The 20,185-nt window shown below is 34.7% G+C and overlaps 1 protein-coding gene across 1 annotated transcript in view; it reads right to left on the bottom strand.

The window, feature by feature from the left end:
* The window catches only part of LOC126885092 (uncharacterized), a 644,223-nt gene that overhangs the window by 20,632 nt on the left and 603,406 nt on the right, over window positions 1-20,185 (bottom strand). The window contains exon 5 of the mRNA XM_050651515.1: window positions 2,073-2,226. Coding sequence (XP_050507472.1) covers window positions 2,073-2,226 — 154 coding nt within the window. The remainder of the gene's footprint in view (window positions 1-2,072; window positions 2,227-20,185) is intronic.

Here is a 20,185-nt window from a genome sequence, read left to right as displayed (position 1 = left end):
GAAAAATTTGACAAATACACATTTTCGCTTAAATTAAATATTTGGACCTTAAGAAGATAGGAATAAGAAAATGGACAATCATCAGAACAAACAGGAACGAATGGAGAAACATTGTAGAATACACTAAGTCTCACAACCAATATTTGTAAAACCAAAATGTTAATGCAGACTGATTCCCCACGACCAATAGATCGAAAGATCTCAAAGAGGCTGGCAATCAGTATGCTACGAGTGTAGATGCCATGACTATGATGTCAAAAATTCATAACTTAAAAATAAAAATCGACCTGCCCGGGAATATTTTCCAAAGTGGCCTATTCTCGAAAAAATGAATTTGTTATAATTTTTAACCTCTCTGTATATTTTATATAGTCAAAAGCATCTGTGAATTTTTGTGATTTTTTATTATCTATGTATTATCTATGTATTATCTACGTATTATCTATGTCGACACCAAAATTTATACTCATTTTCATTTGCATTTCATTGCAAGTACAAAATTTAAAAACTCTGCCTAAATATTCTAGACTAAATATTGCGAAATTTACAGACCAGCAATTAGACCAATAATCACATATGGTGCTGAAGTAATGTGTCTGACACAGAAAGAGGAAGAAAGCAGGACTACTAAACTTAGGTAATAATGAATTTAGAAAACTCATGAACCACGAAGTAAGAGAACTTCTGAAAGGAGAAGACATCGTCAGATTTATCAAGACACAGATACTCAGATGGATAGGACATATAGAAAGGAGGTATCCAGAAGCCGTTATCAAGAAAATTTCCAAATGGAGACCTGTATCAGGCAGACCACGAGGAAGACCCAAAACTAGATGGGAGAACCAGATAGTCGAGGATTTTAAGAAGATGGGAGTCAGAGAATAGGTAACCATAAGCAAAAACAGGAACGAATGGAGGAAAATTGTAAAATATGCCAAGTCACACAACCAATGGTAAAACCAAAATGTTTATGCGGATTGATTCACCGCGACAAACGAATCGGAAGGGCTCAAAGAGGGCGGCAATCACTCCGCTAGGAGTATAGATACCATGATGATAATGAATGTATGCATATGTATAATTAACATCTAATACATCGCATTGTGGAAGAAATTTCGTTCAAGAGATGTCTTTCATGAAAATTGAAAATGGAACTTAAAAACGGAGCTCGCTTAAAAAACTGCAAAATCTCTGCTTCTACGTAACGTAGAACCTTCTTTTTTATTTGTGATAGTCCGTCTACATAATAAGTTAATACATTCTGATATATTTTCACTCCTATAAAATCAGCGCCAACCCCTAAAAATTTAGTGTTTTATTCTTTTTTTTTTATTTTTTTTAATATTTTCGTTTTTTAGCTCAATTCATTTTTATTAAAATTAAATTTTCGTTATAATTTTGAAAGAACACAATATTTGCAACCTCTTTAAAAAACAAATTTTATTTATAAAAAAAATTCTGTATAATATAAAACAATTTTTTGCTCTTATTTTTCTGTTGATTATTTACATTGCTTTAAAAAAATGTACTCCCATAAACATATATTTCAAATATTCATATTCATCAAAGAAGTGTTATAAAATAAGCAAACTACAAATTTTTGCCGCTCTTGTCAAATATATAAATCTTCTCTGTTAAAAATTAATATTATTATAATAAATATGTGGTAATTTCATAGTACCTACCAAATAAAAGAGTGCAATTCATTTGAAAAATATTTTGAGTTTGTATTAATTATAAATATTTGTATATTATATTTTTAAAGCACATTAATTTAATAATAAATCTAAATTATGTATAAGGATTTAAAATTTTAAATTATTACAAAGTTAATAAAAATAATATGAATAATATGTATAGTTTTATCAAAGATTTAAAAGTGATTAAAATTTATTTAAAAATGTTAAAATTTACCATTTGTTTCTTTTTGTATAAGGGATAATTTTTTATAACATAGTATATGATTATTTTTTATTTCATACTACTCTTTTAATTTTCTATTAATAATGTATTTTTACAGTAATAATTACAGTAATACTTTTAATAAAAACAATAATTCAAATAACACATACCATTTGTTCTTGGTTCCCTAAAACCAGGATTCCCGTATGTTGTTGCTTCGGCAGGTACTGAAACTGTAGTAGGATCTCCTCCCTCCCTTCTGGCAAAAAACATGTCATAGAGAGCCATCACAAATAATGTAGCGTTTAAAAAAATTAACAGGATCTGCAACAACAAATTTGTATGTGTACATTCAAAGAGTTTGTTAATTATACTAAAATCGTGGGTCTTTGGAAATGAGAAAAGTACGAGTATAGAACTAACGAATTATTAACGCTATATTGATTTCATGGTAAATTTGGGAGAAGTTCGTGTATCAACAAAACACGCTTTAATTATTCTTAAGTAAAATGTATAAAAATAGACTTACAATTGCCGCCTAAAACTAATATATGTATACTCTCTGATTTGCTAGCAACCAAAATAAAATCTCGTTTTGTGTCAATACCTGAAACTAGTCATATTTTACACGACATAATACAAATTAATCCAGGAACTGAAGCTTTTCACCTCGCAATTTTTACAGAATGGATCAATTTGCTTAAAAATTTGAGAATAAGTAGTGGATAGTCCAAGTATCAAAATATATATGATGCCGAAAGGCGCTTTTACCATGGGGGTGGTTGCCACCCCATCTCGGGGGTGGCAATTTTTTCATTATATTTTGACTGCAAAAGTTTATAAAAACATTCATTCTAAGCAAAAAATGTTGTATATGTTACAGTTCAAGTTGATTATCTAGTTGGAGTTGACTCCAACTAGTTGGAGTCAACTCTAACGGCTGGTTTCAGTAAAAGTTGATTATAAATATAAAACGAAGATTTATATTCAACATTTACTAGTAAAAGTAGACTCCAACTAGGAAAAGTATAGTAATGCCCAATGCCATTTAGTAAAAGTTGATTCTGATTCATACAAACAGCCGATTCTAGAAATTAAATGTTACTGAAAATGTTCAAAATTAGTCTAGGCTGTATCGTCGCCCCCGTTAGGTAAATTACTCCGATTCGAATTTTTTGCACAAACTTACTCAAAAAGAGGTCCTTATAACAAATCTACTGGGTGCCAGGCAGTACCTTGATCGATAAATTGTTTAAACAATTTTTTTTAGACAAATTCAAAAAAATAATTTTTTCACTTCGAACAATATTTTTTTAGATCATTTGGGTTATTCTGAGCAAAAAAAGGTATTTTGTGATTTTTCTCTAAAATTGATTGTTGTCGAGTTATACGCGATCTAAATTTGAAAAATGCGAAAATAGCCATTTTCAAGGCTTAATAACTCGGTTAAAATCCATTATTATGAAAGTCAGAAAGTGACCAAACCAAAGTTTATAGCTCCCTCTACAAGATCCAGCAGAAATTTTTGTCACTATTTTATTACTAAGCTTTATCTTTAATTATTAACAATGAGTGCTAAGTGCGTATTAGGCGGCCGTCAATGGTGAGTGCTAAAGAGATGCACCATTCCGGCCGTCCAATGGTGAATCTCACTCGCACTCACATTGACGGCCGCCCCAATACACGCTTAGCGCTCATTGTTGATAATTAAAAATAATATCTTATTAATGAAATAATGACAAAATTTCTTCAGGATCTTATAGAGGTAGCTTTAATCTTTGATTTCTTTTAGTTTCTGACTTTCATAATATATAATATCGTATGGCATTTTTGCCTTCGGACAGTTCCGGCGCCAATTACATCTTTAACCCTGTTTCAAGTAACTAGTGTCGATGTACACTAGCCCAGGGGGACGGACGGCTTAACGTGCTCTCCGAGGCACGGTGAGACGGCTCGTGTTATTATTGGAAATGAAAATAAATCAAAACTTTACAGATTTAGTAATTAGGTAGGTATACAATATGCAAAAGTCGTCTGTCATTACTGTCATTACTGTCATACGAATTTTAACGACCCCCGTACAAGATACTGAAGAAATTTTTGTTATTATTTTATTACTAAACGGTTATTTTTAAGTATTAACAATGAGTGCTAGGAGCGTATTAACGCAGCTATCAATGTGAGTGCGAGTGAGATGCACCATTGCACCATTTTGGCATTTAAAAATTCAAACTTCTGTCAAACCACAAAACTGTCAAAACTTTTTTGTAATTTATTGCTCACATGTCATCACCATGACAAGGCGAAAGTTCTTCTTCTTGTGGTGCTTTCTCCTTTAGTGTAGGTTAGCGACTACACTGGCAAATCTGTCTCTGTCCAATGCGGCTCTAAACAAAGATGTTGAATCAAGGCCGGTCCAGTCTCTGATATTTGTAAGCCATGAAATCTGGCGCCTACCGGGACCCCGTTTTCCTTCAGTCTTACTCTGGATGATCAGTTGCGTGAGGCGGTATTTTTGTTTTTCATTATGTGTCCCAGGTAGCTAACTTTTCTGAATTTAATGATTTTTAGCAGTTCCCTATCTGTACCTATTCTCCTCAGAACATATTCGTTGGTGGTGTGGCTTGTCCAAGGTAGTTTCAAGTCTCTTCTATAAAGCCAGAGTTCAAAGGCGTCCAACTTGTTCATCAGTGTTGTGTTGTGTCCAGACCTCCGTTCCATACAAAAGTATTGACCACACATAGCAATGCAGAAAACGACATCTAAGGCTGATATTAATGCTACTGTTACAAAATAAGCTTTTCATTTTGATAAACCCCTGTCGGGCTACCTCTATTCTTGCTCTTGACTTCTTGTTTATAATCAGGTTGATTGTTGAACCAGCAACCAAGATATTTGTACTGGCTTACGTATTCAAGCTGTTGGTGTTTCACATATTTATTGGAAGAGGTAAATTTTTGTTCCTTGATATTCTTATAACTTTGGTTTTCGCAGTATTAGTCTTCATCCCAATTTTTTCACAACTCTCAGTAACCCTATCCAACAGTATCTGCAGACTATGGCCCGAATCACTCATTAATACTGTGTCATCTGCATACAGGATGTTATTTACTCTCTGCCCGTTTATCCTGATTCCTTCTGAAGAATGCGATAAAGAGTTCGCAAATATTACCTCAGAGTAGACGTAAAAAGTATGGGTGATAGCGTGTCTAACACCTCGTTGTATTTCAATTGGCCTTGACGTATTACCATTGGTCTTTATGATTGCTGTCTGATTCCAATAAATAGCCTCTATAATTTTAGAATCTCTTTTGTCGACTGCGATGTCGTTCAATCTTTCTATCAAAGTCTTGTGCTTCACCCTATCGAACGCTTTCTCAAAATCTATGAAACAGATAAAAAGGTCTGCTTGCTGATCTTTGTATCTTTGTGCCAGAGTTTGAAGAGAGAATATTGCTTCTCGTGTCCCCATACCTTTCCTGAAGCCAAATTGTTCTTGACCCGTGACCTCATCACATTTTTTATAATATATTCTGTTCTGTATGATACGCAAGAAAAGCTTCAGGATGTTATTTAATAGACTTATAAGGCGGAAGTCCTGGCATAATTTGGCATTCTTCTTTTTAGGCAGTGGTATGAAGACTGATTCAAGCCATATTTTAGGGATAGCCCCTGTATTGTAAACATTATTAAACAGTCCAAGAAGAAAGTCTAAATTTTCCTCGTTGATTAACTTCAATAGCTCAGCTGGTATTTCATCTTTTCCTACAGATTTGTTGTTTTTTAGTTGACGTCCATTAAATCCAATATTTCCTCTGTCATTCATCTTTGCTTCCGTGGTCGCTGTTTTGTGAGCATTTCAGTTGCCGTTGCAAGGGCGTGTCTGATTTCCTCCCGAAGGCAAAAGTTAAGGATGTTTAATTATATGAAAGTGTGCTAAAAAACAGTGCGAAAAAGTAAAACCGATTTAAAATACATTGTTACTTCAGACACACTTTAAACTTTTCATGTACTGCTATCTATATTTACAATTTTCACACAATAAAACCTTTACATTACATAATATGAGATAGAGTAGATAAAAATTATTTTTGTGAATTTGGTTAACAAAAATTGGTTAAACAATTTTTCGACCGCGGTACCGCGTGACACCCTGTGTATTTGTTATAAGGATTGTTATGCAGATGTATTTCTTTGAGTAAGTTTGTGCAAAAAATCGAATCAGATTAATTTACCTAACGGGGGCGACGTTACAGACTATACTAATAAGTAGTTGAAACGGTCAAAACAAAGAAACGCACACTCATCAAAAATGCACTTGAGATTCTCGTATAATCAACATTTACTGAATCGATCCAGGAAGAGTCAACTCCAACTAGTAAAAGTTGATTTAAATTTTTAAAATCAACTTTTACTGCTCGTTTCAGTTGGAGTTGACTCCAACTAGTTGGAGTCAACTCTAACTGAGAATCAACTTGAACTGTAACATATATATTTTTTTGATAAAACTAATAGTTTTCGATTTATTCGCTATCGAAAGTATTTTCAATATACTCATTTATGATTCACTCAATTTTTGCCGTCGAAAAAATTTTTTCAAACCAAGTTCTTGGGAATTAAATAACCTACAATTTTATATTTAAACATTTTTTGGTATCTCTTATGCTAATCTTTTTATTCTGAAGAAAATGGCATTTTTTACCAAACTACAAAAATTCGTTATTCGCTTTTAACTCCGGTTTTTAAAAAACTAATCATTCTAAGCCAGTCAAACTTCTAGAATCTATTAATAATACATAAATAAAGAAGAATGAATAAGTCAAATAACTAAAATCACCGCTAACTTACATTATTATGCTTCCAACTGGATTTCTTCTTTTTTTATATATATTGATTTTTTAACCGTAACTTTCTTATTTTTTATCCTAGAAAGTTTATTTAAAAAGGATTTTGTAGGTTTTTACAAGATCTATAAGCCTATTAATATTAAATCTTTTTAAAATGCTTAATAGAAAAAAGAGGTGACTTTGGTAAAGGTGGTTTTTGCATTTTATTACAAGATTTAATTGTCAATACCTCACTCAATCTTTACCGTAGAACAAATCTTTGCAAACGAGTTTCTTGGGAATTAAATAAGCTACAATTTCATATTTAAACATTTTTTCGTATCTATGATGATAATCGTTCTATTCTGAAGAAAATGCCTTTTTTTCCAAACTACAAAAATTCGTTATTCGCTTTAACTCCATTTTTTTAAAAACTTATCATTCAAAGCCAGTCAGACTTCTAGAACCTATTAGAACCTATTACAGTATACATACGGGCGGAGGTAAATTCCTCACCAACCATTAAAAACATATAATCCGACAGGTATTTTCCTCACCTTTAAGGGTTCCTATTAATCCGGTAGGTATTTTCCTCACCAACTCACTCAGGTAATAAAATAAAAATATAGATTTAATTTAGGAATGTATATTATGAAAGCATCCGAAATCCGAATACAAGACATTAATTTCCTTACATTATAATAATAATTTATAATATAGATAATATTATGCAAGACGTATAAATTATTATTTAATATTTACTATAATAAGACAGACAATTTAAAAAATCCATTCTAGTCATTTGTTTAGACTGATATCTTATTAATAAATTTTCTACATTTTTCAATTTCAGCTTAGTTTGTTTATCTTGTCAAAATTCCAATTGTGACTAATAATATAATATAATTAATTAATTGTTTAAGTATTACTACCTACTGTCATTTAAAAGTAGATAAATAATTCAATTGAATGCCTTTTAGTAAAATCTACCTGAAATAACTGAAATAACCATTTCGGTCTTGGTGAGGAAAATACCTGTCTGATTACGACATACCCTTCTAAACGCAGGCAAAAGATTATTTTGGTGAGGAAATTACACCCGCCGATACATACAGTACCTGGACATATTATTAGACGCACTATAAGATTTTATAAGAAAAAGTAAATTATGAGGTGATACTAAATAGGTTTTTTGTATGTACCAGACACAACGTATATCTATTATTTTGTTGTCCATTTAATTGTCTAGTTTTTATCACAAACTAATCATCATTATTAATTAACAAATGTGTATTTATTGACTCTTGAAAAAAAATAACGACAATTAAATGTTAAATATTTTGTTGAGCCACCTTTAGCCACTATTAGAGCTTTAATTATGCGCGGCATACTATCACTGCAAACCTGTACTACGATACCTGTAGAATTAAAGCTCTAATAGTGGCTAAAGGAGGCTCAACAAAATACATACGCAATATGAGTATAATAGATAAAGTTATAGGATTGTGCAAAAAAATTTTTTTCAGATTTCACTTTTTTTCGACGTTTTGAGTCCCCCTGAGTCTAAAAAGCAAATAGAAAAAACATGTCGGAAGTATGTACTTATGTACGTACGTATGTCGCCACCGCCCAGCAAAAACTACTGGACCGATTTCGATGAAATTCGGTATGAGTAAATTTAAGAGAATTTTGTCGAAAAACTAAGCTTTTAAAAAAAACCTCTCAAAGGGGGGCCGAAATAGGGGGGTTATTTGGGGCCCATTTTTGCAAATTTTGACCGAAACGAATGAAATTTAACTTAAAGTTAGCTCATCGATAGGTAAATAGAAATACGGAATTTGACATTTCCAATTCCAAAATGGCGGTCAGCATGGCCGACCGCCCACCCGATACATTTCCCTACCAATCTAAAAACTTGTTTAAGATAAATTTAATTTGAAAAATCATTTATATAGCCTAAAGATGGGGCTATAACAAGAATATTATCGTTTTTCAGAAAAAGTTATGGGTTGCCTATATTTAAGGGGTCAAAATTTGACATAAATTTGAACTAAATTTTCTCAAAAATGACTCCAAGGAATTTGTTTATTTTCCAATATATTTTTGATATCCTATTTGTAAATTGAATAACATTGGTCAGATTTCTTAACTCCTCATAGGAGGGGAGTTAGGAATTTTTTATAAAAAATATTCGAGTGCCCGTAACTACCTCTGTAATAGAAACTAAAATTTGAAATTTGGCAGACATATATGTATAGTACTTTGTTATCTATTAGCACAATATATTTTACCACAATATGGCTTCCGGTTTAACCGGAAATGAAAAGAAATCTAAAATTTTTACATACGCCCTGTATATTTTTACATATTTTGAAAGAATGTAAAATTATCTTTCCAATGACATAAAACTCGTTGCTGTAACTCAAAAACTCGAAAAGTTACAGAAAATTGAAATTTTGCTAGAATCTTGTGTGTGTCCCCTCTCACGCGATCATAGCAGAGCATTATTATAGGGCAGTCAATGAGGGTGTTTGGCTCCGAATTCCATCCTACTACATCGATGTACTTGATATTTTCACAGTAAGTAGGGAATAGCTCAAGAAACAAAATCTACCCTATATATTATGGCGCTTTTATCTTGGGGCAATTCCCACCCCTTCAAGGGGGTGGAAAATTTATTAGTCAAAATAAGCATGGAAGTGGCTAGAGAACCTATTTTTAAGCAAAAACTGATCTATACTTTTTTTTGAGAACTCAATACTTTTTGAGTTATGCGTAGTTGAAAATTGGCCATTTTCATTTAAAAATGACACGTTTTCGGACGGTTTTTTGTGAATACGTTATAAATTATGCATCAAACTAAAAACACTATATAATTTTTTTTAATTATAAATAACAAAGAGATTCGTTCCTTCGTAAATTTTCTATTTATAATACAAAAAGGGATATGGTAGGTAAAAAGAGTTTGTTTTTTGGTGCATGCTCAAAGTGCTCATGATTTTGTAGTGTTTGAAAAGGCCTTTAAAACGAACACCGTTAAATGTCGGTTACATTCAAACTAAGCGAGATATGGTGCAAAAAAAATATATAACTAATGTTCTTTGCAATGCATTGTTTTTCTTTTGCAATACCTCTTAATATAGTGTTATTTCTACTTTCAAAAAGTTGGACGGGTGAAAAAAATAAGATCAAATTATAGAGCGCATTTTTAAATTTTCTTAAAATTCTTCCTTTTGCTCCATGCAATTGGAAAATAAAAATGTTCTATCCCCGAGAAGTGGTGAGAACAGCCCCCATGATAAAAGCGCCATAGTATATAGAATAGACTTTGAATTAGGAGATTGGGCTTTGGGCTACTCACAAAATTTTATTACAATCCATGCAGTAAAATGCAAATATTGTAAACTATTAATTTCTCATAAAAATGGACTAATTTGAAATGAAAGTATGACTAATATTCTATTGATTTGTGCAATAATCTATAGTGTGTCTCCGAACATTTTCTCAAATGCGGGAATTAATGATGCGTAGAACCATAAAATATTTTCAAGTATACAATGTGTTTCTAAAATATCAAAATAACGAGTAACTTTGTTATTTTTATAGAATGCCAGTATCTAGTACGATAACGATAATAGATCGGTACGATAAAGTTCTCGGGCGGCCCTTCCGTCCAGCGTTTTTTAATATTGTATTTAATTACAGAGTAATTTTCACATATTAATATATTTTTCAAGTTGGGCTCTGTACCGCCATTCTTAATTATATTACGAATACGTGTGCCAAATATCTCGAAAAAATATTTAAAATTACAGCCGCAATCTTGGACGCATTTTTGCTACCTGTTGATCGCTACTGTTTCCTCTTAATAATTACTTGGACTAAATCTGTAGAAAAAATTTATTATTTTAAAAACAGATCAGTCTAAAAAAATAATTTTAATTTTTAAAATACTATCAATCGCTACATATGTGTCTCATGCTACATAATAGGTATATGTAATCGACGATTTTTTTAAATACCGAGGTCACGGTAGATCTCATTTGAAAGGTCCCCTAATCGCTTTTGAAATGCTGTGTCATTCGAATATTTACAGGATGAACCAAAGTTATGTACTTATTTACGTAAAATGGAATTAAAATACCTACATACTCAGCCACTTAACTTAACTACAGTGAGGATCACCACTCTGAATAAAACAAAGTTATTTTGTGAAAAAAAAATATAATGATTGATAACAATGCTATATTCTAGTCTGAAGTTATTTATTGTAGTATCAGTCAAGTATTCAATGTTATTTTTACAAATTATTTAAAGCAGTGTTGTTATTGACTGTGAATCTTCCATTAATCTGTTAGTTAATAGACGCCAAATTTTTACAGTTTAAGTTTTTTAATGAAATTAATAATAAAAGTAAATAAAAAATTTCAGAAACCCGAAAGAAATCGTATAGAAGGAAAAAAATATCTAAATATTACAATCAGACCTATTATAATATATGCGGCAGAAACAAGGCCAGAAACAAATAGAACGTTACAAATGATGAGAACAGTTAAAATGAGAACACTAAGAGGTATAGAGGGAAAAACTCTACGGGATAGAATTAGAAGTGAATAATACATCGGGCAAAACTGTGGAATACAGGACATAGGAAGGTGGGTCAGACAGAGACGAAGATATTGGAACAAACATATAAACAGAATGGATGAATGGAGGAGAGCTGGAGGATAGCAGACTCGTTAAAAGCGCAAAAATGAATAAACCAGTAGGTAAAAGAGAACAGGGTAGACCACCAAAACGATATCGAGTATGCTGGACCTCATCGTCGCTAGAGTTTAAAAAAAAATTCCCATTCCAGTTCGAGGCAAGTCACACTAGATAATAATATCTACCAATCGACTGTTGTTTGATTGCGAAAAAATAACAAGTGGCGACCGTACAAAGTGTCCAGTCCAAGAGCTGTTAGAAGATGATTTGAAAGAAGAATCGAATTCGGCGCAACCATTATGGAATAATGAAACACAGATCAAAGTTTCATAGAAAAAGTACTTTTTTCAGATGATACTCTTATGACATAATATAATCAGTTCATAAATTTTCTGGATTTAAAAATTACCAGACTGCAAAGCAAACATGAGTTTTACATATATCTCTTAAATCTACCCATACTGACACAACTGTGTAAAATGAACAAACAATTAACAAAAACTGCAAATGAAAGCCCTGGAATTATTTCTCCCATCACCTCAAAAGAAGCCAATACTTGCTGCTCTATCTCGTATACAGACAAAAACAAGAAATCAACAAATATAGCCAAACACATAAAAAGACAGGATTAACACCAGCTTTCAGAAAAACGCCAACGTAAGCAAATACATTAAGACCAAAAATAGCCAAAAGAAAAAGCAATTACCGCAGAAATTTTGACAAACGCTTAGCAGAACACAAAAGGGATCTACTACAATTCAATGCTTTGTTTTACAATAAGAATATATTCGTTGTAATTAATAAAATGGAATTTGCAGCTGTTTCCGGTGTAATATCGATACGTTTTTAAACATTCAGCTAAGGAATTTGCACACATCCGGTGATCTAATCTACTACAATTCGATGCATTGTTTTGAGAATATTTGTTATAATTAATAAAATATAAACTGCAAAATTTCCGTTTTAATTATATGAATCTTTGGCTTGAATCGAGAGATACGTCGTAACTACATCCCCTGCGTTCCCCCATCTATCATATTTTGCTACCAAATAACGCCGCCCCCTCGTCTCTTCATCACAGACTTCTACATATTTTGCTACTTTCCGGCCCCCAGAGGCTACTTCTACATCTTTTGCTACCCTCCGTCACTTTTTCACACTTCAGAGGCTACTTCTACGATCGCCACCTCGCCATCCAACTGACCATCTTTGCTACCCTCCGGCCCCCAGGGGCTATCATCTTTTGCTACTCCCACCTCACTTCTTCACACTTCTTGTATATCCAGAGGCTAATTCTTGTACATCCAGAGGCTACTTCTACAGCCCCAACGCCACCTGACCATCCAACTGTCCTCCATCTTGGATCTCAGATTCCCATGTACTCACTACTTCAATAATAGAAAAACAGATTCTACATACGAACTTCACCTTCTAGATCTAGATCATAATCGTTCTTTTAATGAGCAGTTGCATATCCTTCATATTCAAAATAAGCAACACATCTCTTGTGAAAGATACTCTGCCGAAACAGGAGTCCTGACATTAACTTGTAATAAATATTGTGGAAGTATTAGTCCAAGAAATGAAGCTTCAAATAGGACAAAATCTCGCAATTTTTGCAGAATGGATCGATTTGCTTGAAAACTTAAGAATAACTAGCGAATAGTCCAAGGATCAAAATCTATATGATGCCGGAAGGCGCTTTTATCATGGGGGTGGTTGCCACCCCATCTCGTGGGTGGAAATTTTTTATGATATTTTGACTGCAAAAGTTCGTAACAACGTTCAATCTAAGCAAAAAACGCTCTATATATTTTTTTGATAAAATTAATAGTTTTCGAATTATTCGCTATCGAAAGTGTTAGTTTTATATCGAAAAAATCAAAGGTTTTTAAAAGGTTTCCCATAATAACTCCAATAGTTTTCGTTTTATGAAAACAACTTTACTTAACAAAAATGTACCTTTTGAAAAAATAATCCAAACCGTTTTTTAAAATTTTCTTTAAGATTAATAGTAATCGAGCGATACTTTATTATATGTTAGCTCTTTTTCGTCAAATGCTAAATATTGTAGTTTCGAAGTCAAAAGACGGGAAAACTATCTCCAGAAATAAAAAAAGTCTCTGGCTCAAAAATTAAGTGACTTATAATGAAAAGAATGTGCCCCCATTTTTTTCAACGAAAAAGTGATTGGAAGCAACCCCCTAATCACCACCCTAATTAAAATTAGCCATTGGCCTTATTTGGTATTCTTTATTTATGTATTATTAATAGGTTCTAGAAGTTTGACCGGCTTTGAATGATTAGTTTAAAAAAAAATGAGTTAAAACTAATAACGTTTTTTTGTAGTTTGGAAAAAATGTAATTTTCTTCAGAATAGAAAGATTACCGTCAGAGATACGAAAAAATGTTTCAAGACAAAATTATAACTTATATAATTACCAAGACCTTCGTGTGCAAAAATTTTTCCTGCGGCAAAAATTGAGTGAGCTATTGACAATCAAAGCTTGTAATAACATGCAAAACCACCTTTACAAACCCTTTCAAATTCGCCTCTTTTTGCGACTGAGGAATTTAAAAGGATTTAATATTAATAATCTTATAAATCTTGTAAAAGCATATATAAAACTCTCTCTTTAACAAACGTTTTGAGATAAAAAATAAAAAAGGTACGGTAAAAAATGAACATATTAAAAAAAAAGGAGAAATCCAATAACATTGTAAGTTAGAGGTGTTTCTAGTCATTGGCTTTATTCATTCTTCTTTATGTATGTATTATTAATAGATTCTAGAAGTTTTTTTTATTTTTATTTATCCGCATTAACCACTCGGGTTATTAGCGGTACATTGATAATACAAAATAGATAGAGCAAAAGATACATTTTTAAAATATTATGAATGACAAAAATATGGAAATTATTTACAGTTTACATAGAAAAAAAATGAATCATAATTTGTTATATAGTTTACAATGATTTAAAAAAGATATAACTTCATTGAATTTTGTGACCAGTGCTTCTTTCAGGCTGTTGGGTATCTTGAATATCATTTTCGCTGAAGTGTACTCTGGACATTCTATTATTATATGGTTAACTGTGAGAGGTGTTTGGCATCTTTGGCACATTGGTGGCGGTTCCTTGGAGATTACGTAGCAGTGGGTAAGTCGTGTGTGTCCAAGCCGGAGTCTGCTGATAATTACCTGGTCTTTTCTTTTTGGTGGCATAGGAAGATATGTCTGGTTTAATGGTTTTCAGATTTGTGTTTGTTTGATCCCATATTTCTTGCCAGATTTTGTTTATATGAGTCTTGAATAAAGGTTTAGTGTCAGAGATTGGCATGCCTGCTGTAGTCTGCATGTTCACATTGTATATCGCTTCGAACGCTGTTTTGTCTGCTAACTCATTACCAGTTATTCCTACATGGGATGGGACCCACATAAATAAGTTGGTTTTCCCAGAAAATTGGAGCTGATGCAACGCGTCTTTAATTAGAAATAGATTGATGTGGGTAGGATAAACATGTTTGATGACCTGTAAAGAACTTAGTAAATCTGATAATTTTAGTATTTGATTTTAATTTGTATTTTTACAATGATTTATTGAGTTAAGTATTCCTTGAAGTTCTGCGGTAAAAATACTGCAACCATCAGATAATCTAGTGACGGAAATTACATTTTCTGATACAGTAGCAGCAGCTATTCCGTTGCAACTTTTGGAGGCATCGGTAAAGAAAAGTTTGTAAGAAGAACATTTGAGTAAATTTGTATGATATTGCAGCCTGATCTTAGCAGAGATGTGTGAATGTTTGTTAGAATTATGTAAGGAGAGGTCTACTGTTGGTAAAGGAACTGTCCAGGGGGATGTCTGATATTTTTTTATGGATACTAAGGTGTTTTGATTGATGTTATACGGTAATCGTTTAATGCGTTCGTAAAATGGTATTGCCTTGGTGGTGTAATTTCTGTATTGTTCTGGTGGTTCTTCCGATACTAAAATTGCGAGAAAGGTATTTTCTTTTGCGCTTAGAATTTTTGAATTGTAGCATAGTGATAGGTATTGTCTTCTGAGGTATTTCTCCTGCTAGAACTTGAAGGCTTCTTATTGGAGTAGTTCTAAAGGCTCCAAAGATTAGTCGTAGAGATGTGGTTTGAATGATATCCAGTTTTTTTAGTTGATTTTTGTTTGCTGTTTCATAACACATGCATCCGTAGTCGAGCTTGCTTCTTATTAATATTTGATATAGCTTTAGGAGAATTCTAGTATCTGAACCCCATTTATGATTGGATAACACTCTTAGTAAATTTATTCGTTGTTGACAGGATTGAATTAAATTGTTGATATGTGAAGTCCATGTGAGTTGTGAGTCAAATACTTATTATATACCTAAAAATTTGATTTCACGGACTTGTTTCAGAGAATATCCATTTAGACACAGGTTTAAGTTGTATTCCTCTCTTCTTTTCTCAAAGATTATTACTTTAGTCTTCTCAGTTGAAAATGTTATACCAGTCTCTAAAGACCACTATTCCAGGCTGTTTAATGTTCTTTGGAGAATTTGCCTAGCTAAATTTGTATTTTTACTTTTAACATATACTTATTACTAGATCATCAGCATAAATATTAGCTTCTACAGGAAGCTCTATGTCGCTTGTTATATTATTAATTGCAATTAAAAATAATATATATAGGGTTTAAGTCCGATCCTTGAGGAATTCCATTATGGAGTGTTTTTCTGAAGCTATTTTCTTGTGGCATTTTTATAATCAAGTATATTCAAATGGGAAATAAGCCACAATTTTACCTAAAAATGATTTTATTAACGTTTCGACGCCCAAGTCGGGTGTCGTTGTCAAAATACAAAATAATACTAAATAAACAAAAATGTTGTTGCTTAGTAAAAAATTCTTCTAATAATTTATTTAATCTGAATTGCCGATATACATGAGTCAGACTAATAAATTATTAGAAGAATTTTTTACTAAGCAACAACATTTTTGTTTATTTAGTATTATTTTGTATTTTGACAACGACACCCGACTTGGGCGTCGAAACGTTAATAAAATCATTTTTATGTAAAATTGTGGCTTATTTCCCATTTGAATATACTTCATTATGGAGTGATTTCGATGTTGATATTGTGGCCGGTTTGCGGGATGCAAAGTAGTCGGGGCACACTTTAAACTATTTTATTGGTTTATTTACAACAAACTACCTAATAAAATAAGTAAGAAAAATTATGACAGTTGTATTCTAAGTTTCTAAAATCTTCTGACAGACGTCCGTCAATCCGTCTCCTCTTCTTTCCCCAGCCGGTCAACACATATGTGGTCGTAGGCTAACTGTCAATCTGCCACAGGGCTCCCCTCCAGTGAAGAACCTACTGGTTTCGAACGGCAATGTTGACCGTGTTACTCATCAGACGGTTGGCATATACATGTTCTTCCTGCACCTGTTGGGCCGCTGGAATATATGCTGGCTTGAGTCGGTCCATGGAAATTCTCTGAGGAACATTTTTGACATCTACAGTTAGAAACTTGTCACTTCGTTCCAACACTCTGAACGGGCCGGTATAGTGAGGTGTAAGCGGAGGCTTTACTTTATCAGTCCGCACAAACACATGACTCGTAGTCTGCAGATCCGGATGGACAAAGGCAGTGCGGACTGAGTGGTTGCTCGTCGGTATAGGCCGCAATGCTCCCATGGTCTGACGTAGTCGTTGGACAAAACTATGCTCGTCGGGTGTAGCAGCACTAGGGACAAGCAGCTGTCCAGGGAGACATATTGGTTTACCATACACTAACTCGGAGGCTGTACACGCAATGTCCTGTTTGAAAGTGTTTCGAAGGCTTAGCATGACCAGAGGGAGGGCGTCAACCCACGATACTGTGTCCGCGGCGATGAGAGCAGCCTTAAGGGTTCGGTGGAAACGTTCAATACATCCATTTGACTGTGGGTGGTAGGCAGTGGTTTTAATATGTTGTACACCTAGCAATCTATTGAGCTGGCGAAATAAGTGGCTCTCAAATTGCCTACCTCGATCCGTTGTTATGGTTGCTGGCACACCAAACCGAGATATCCATCCCTCAAGGAGCTTCTGCGCAACAACTTCGGCTGTAATTTCCGAGATAGGTATGGCCTCGGGCCATCTTGTGAAACGATCGATGATTGTGAGCAGGTATCGAAAGTTCTGATTTGTTGGAAGTGGGCCCACAATGTCGACATGTATGTGTGCGAATCGATCGTCTGGCATTCCTATAGGTGTCACAGGTGTAACAGTGTGACGTCCAATTTTGGCACGTTGACATTGGATGCACTCTCGTGACCACTGCTTGACTTGGCGATTCATGTTATGCCACACAAAGCGTTCGGCAATCATTCGTAATGTAGCAGCATGTCCTGGGTGGGACTGCGTGTGGAACTTCAGGAAAACGTCTCTCTGGAACACAGCTGGCACATAAACTCGTATACGACCATCTTGGACTGAACAATAAATAGGTCGTTGGCTATCTGGTAGAACTATTCGCTGAAGTTGTAAGGAGCTAGCAGGATCGTTCAGAGTTTGTTGGAGAGTCTCATCTGTAGTCTGAGCTTCGGATAGCCGGTTATAGTCAATCGTAATGGGTGTTGTGACAGCGTCTACTTCGGGTCGTGAGAGACAATCGGCAACGATATTGGCTGCACCCTGAATATGTCGAATGTCGGTCGAGAATTGTCCAATAAATTCTAGTTGGCGTATCTGTCGTGGGGACTGCCGCTCATGTCGCTGTTGGAAGGCAAACGTTAAAGGCTTGTGGTCAGTATAAATGGTAAACGGCATGCCCTCAAGAAAATGGCGGAAGTGATGTATGCCACTGAATATGGCCAGCAGCTCTCGGTCATAAGTGCTATAGTTTCGCTCCGTCTTAGAAAGCTTTCTAGAGAAGAAAGCGATGGGTTGTAGATGTTCACCTATAAGCTGTTGCAAAACACCGCCGATGGCAACATCTGAGGCATCAACTGACATGTTCAATTGGGCATTCGGTGCTGGGAAAACCAATTCAGTCGACGCGGCCAAGAGTTCTTTGACTTTGAAGAAAGCTGCTGCAGCTGCTGGTGTTAATGTCAGTTCTTGCTTCTTTTTCTTTTGCTGAGACAGTAAGTCGGTTAATGGCATTAGTTCATTCGCAGCATTTGGTAACCAACGTCTGTAGAAATTGAGCATACCCATAAACCTTCGTAGCTGTCGATAGGTCGTAGGTTGTGGAAAGTTGCGAATTGCGCCTACTTTAGCCGGCAATGGACGAACGCCAGTTGGGGAGACCGTGGCACCCAGGAAGTTTACTTCACTTTCACGGAATTTTGATTTATCCTTATTGATTTGAAGTCCATTTGCTTCCAGAATCCGAAGTACTGATGCCAGGTGTTTCTCATGCTCGGTATCAGTCTCCGAGGCAACCAAAATATCGTCGATGTATACATACACATATGGGCATTCTCGAAAAAGGTGATCGAGGTACCTCTGGAACGTCTGGGCAGCATTTCGCAAACCGAATGGCATTCGGAGAAACTCGTAAAGTCCAAAGGGGGTTATTACAGCCGTCTTTTGTACATCCTTCGGGTGGACTGGAATTTGGTAAAAAGCACGTACCAAATCAATACAAGAGAAAATTCTCTTTCCATGTAGCTGGTTAGCAAAATCCTGGATGTGCGGTATTGGGTAGCGATCTGGTTTGGTCATGGCATTTAGACGGCGAAAATCTCCACAGGCTCGCCATCGTCCATTGAACACTGCTCGTCAGATGATGACTTGGCACTCTTGACCATTTGAATCTGTTGCCGTTCTTCAGCTACAGCTAATCTGTTGGATAAAGCGCTCACTTGGTCATTCAATGCAGCCACTGCTTTGTCTAAGATAGGGCTTTCGGTAACAGCCATGACTGGAAAATTGGAACATCGGAGGTACTTATCGGCTTTCTTAGCAAGCTCTTCTAGATCTCCATCAAGAACAGATATAACACTTCGAACCGAAGGTGGTAGGCGGTCCAACCAAAAATTTTTTAGAACTTGTGTACTAATGCTATCCGTGGCCAGAGCTTGCATTCTGTGGAGTAGTTGAGTGGGTTTTAAGTCACCCAGAGTGAGCTCCATTAATCTGTGGATCCTGTCATCTGAGCTAATGCCATACCTTTCGAGAAGGCGAGCTTTCAGTTGTGTATAGGCATTGCCAGCAGTTGGATTCTTTACAATATCCGCCACTTCTATTAGTATGTCACTGTTTAAACTAGCAACAGTATGATCGAATTTGCAGTTGTCAGATGTTATTTTGGCTTGTCGGAACTGCGCCTCCAGCCGAAGAAACCATAGTTCTGGTTCATTGCGCCAAAACTCTGGAGCTTTTATGCCTACCCGTGCAATTATTGGGTGATCATTGCCTTCGTATGGTGTAGCATTATCGTTTGGCATTGTTTGGTCGTTATCTGTCATAATGTCGTCTTTAAATCCTTGTACTTACAGTCTTTTTCTCGGGGTCACCAATGTGGCCGGTTTGCGGGATGCAAAGTAGTCGGGGCACACTTTAAACTATTTTATTGGTTTATTTACAACAAACTACCTAATAAAATAAGTAAGAAAAATTATGACAGTTGTATTCTAAGTTTCTAAAATCTTCTGACAGACGTCCGTCAATCCGTCTCCTCTTCTTTCCCCAGCCGGTCAACACATATGTGGTCGTAGGCTAACTGTCAATCTGCCACAATATGAATCCATTGGTTT

The sequence above is a fragment of the Diabrotica virgifera genome, chromosome 5 (assembly GCF_917563875.1).
Source record: "Diabrotica virgifera virgifera chromosome 5, PGI_DIABVI_V3a".
Lineage (NCBI taxonomy): Eukaryota > Metazoa > Arthropoda > Insecta > Coleoptera > Chrysomelidae > Diabrotica > Diabrotica virgifera.
Note: the sequence above shows the minus strand (reverse complement) of the source record. Positions and strands in the feature narration are given on the sequence as shown.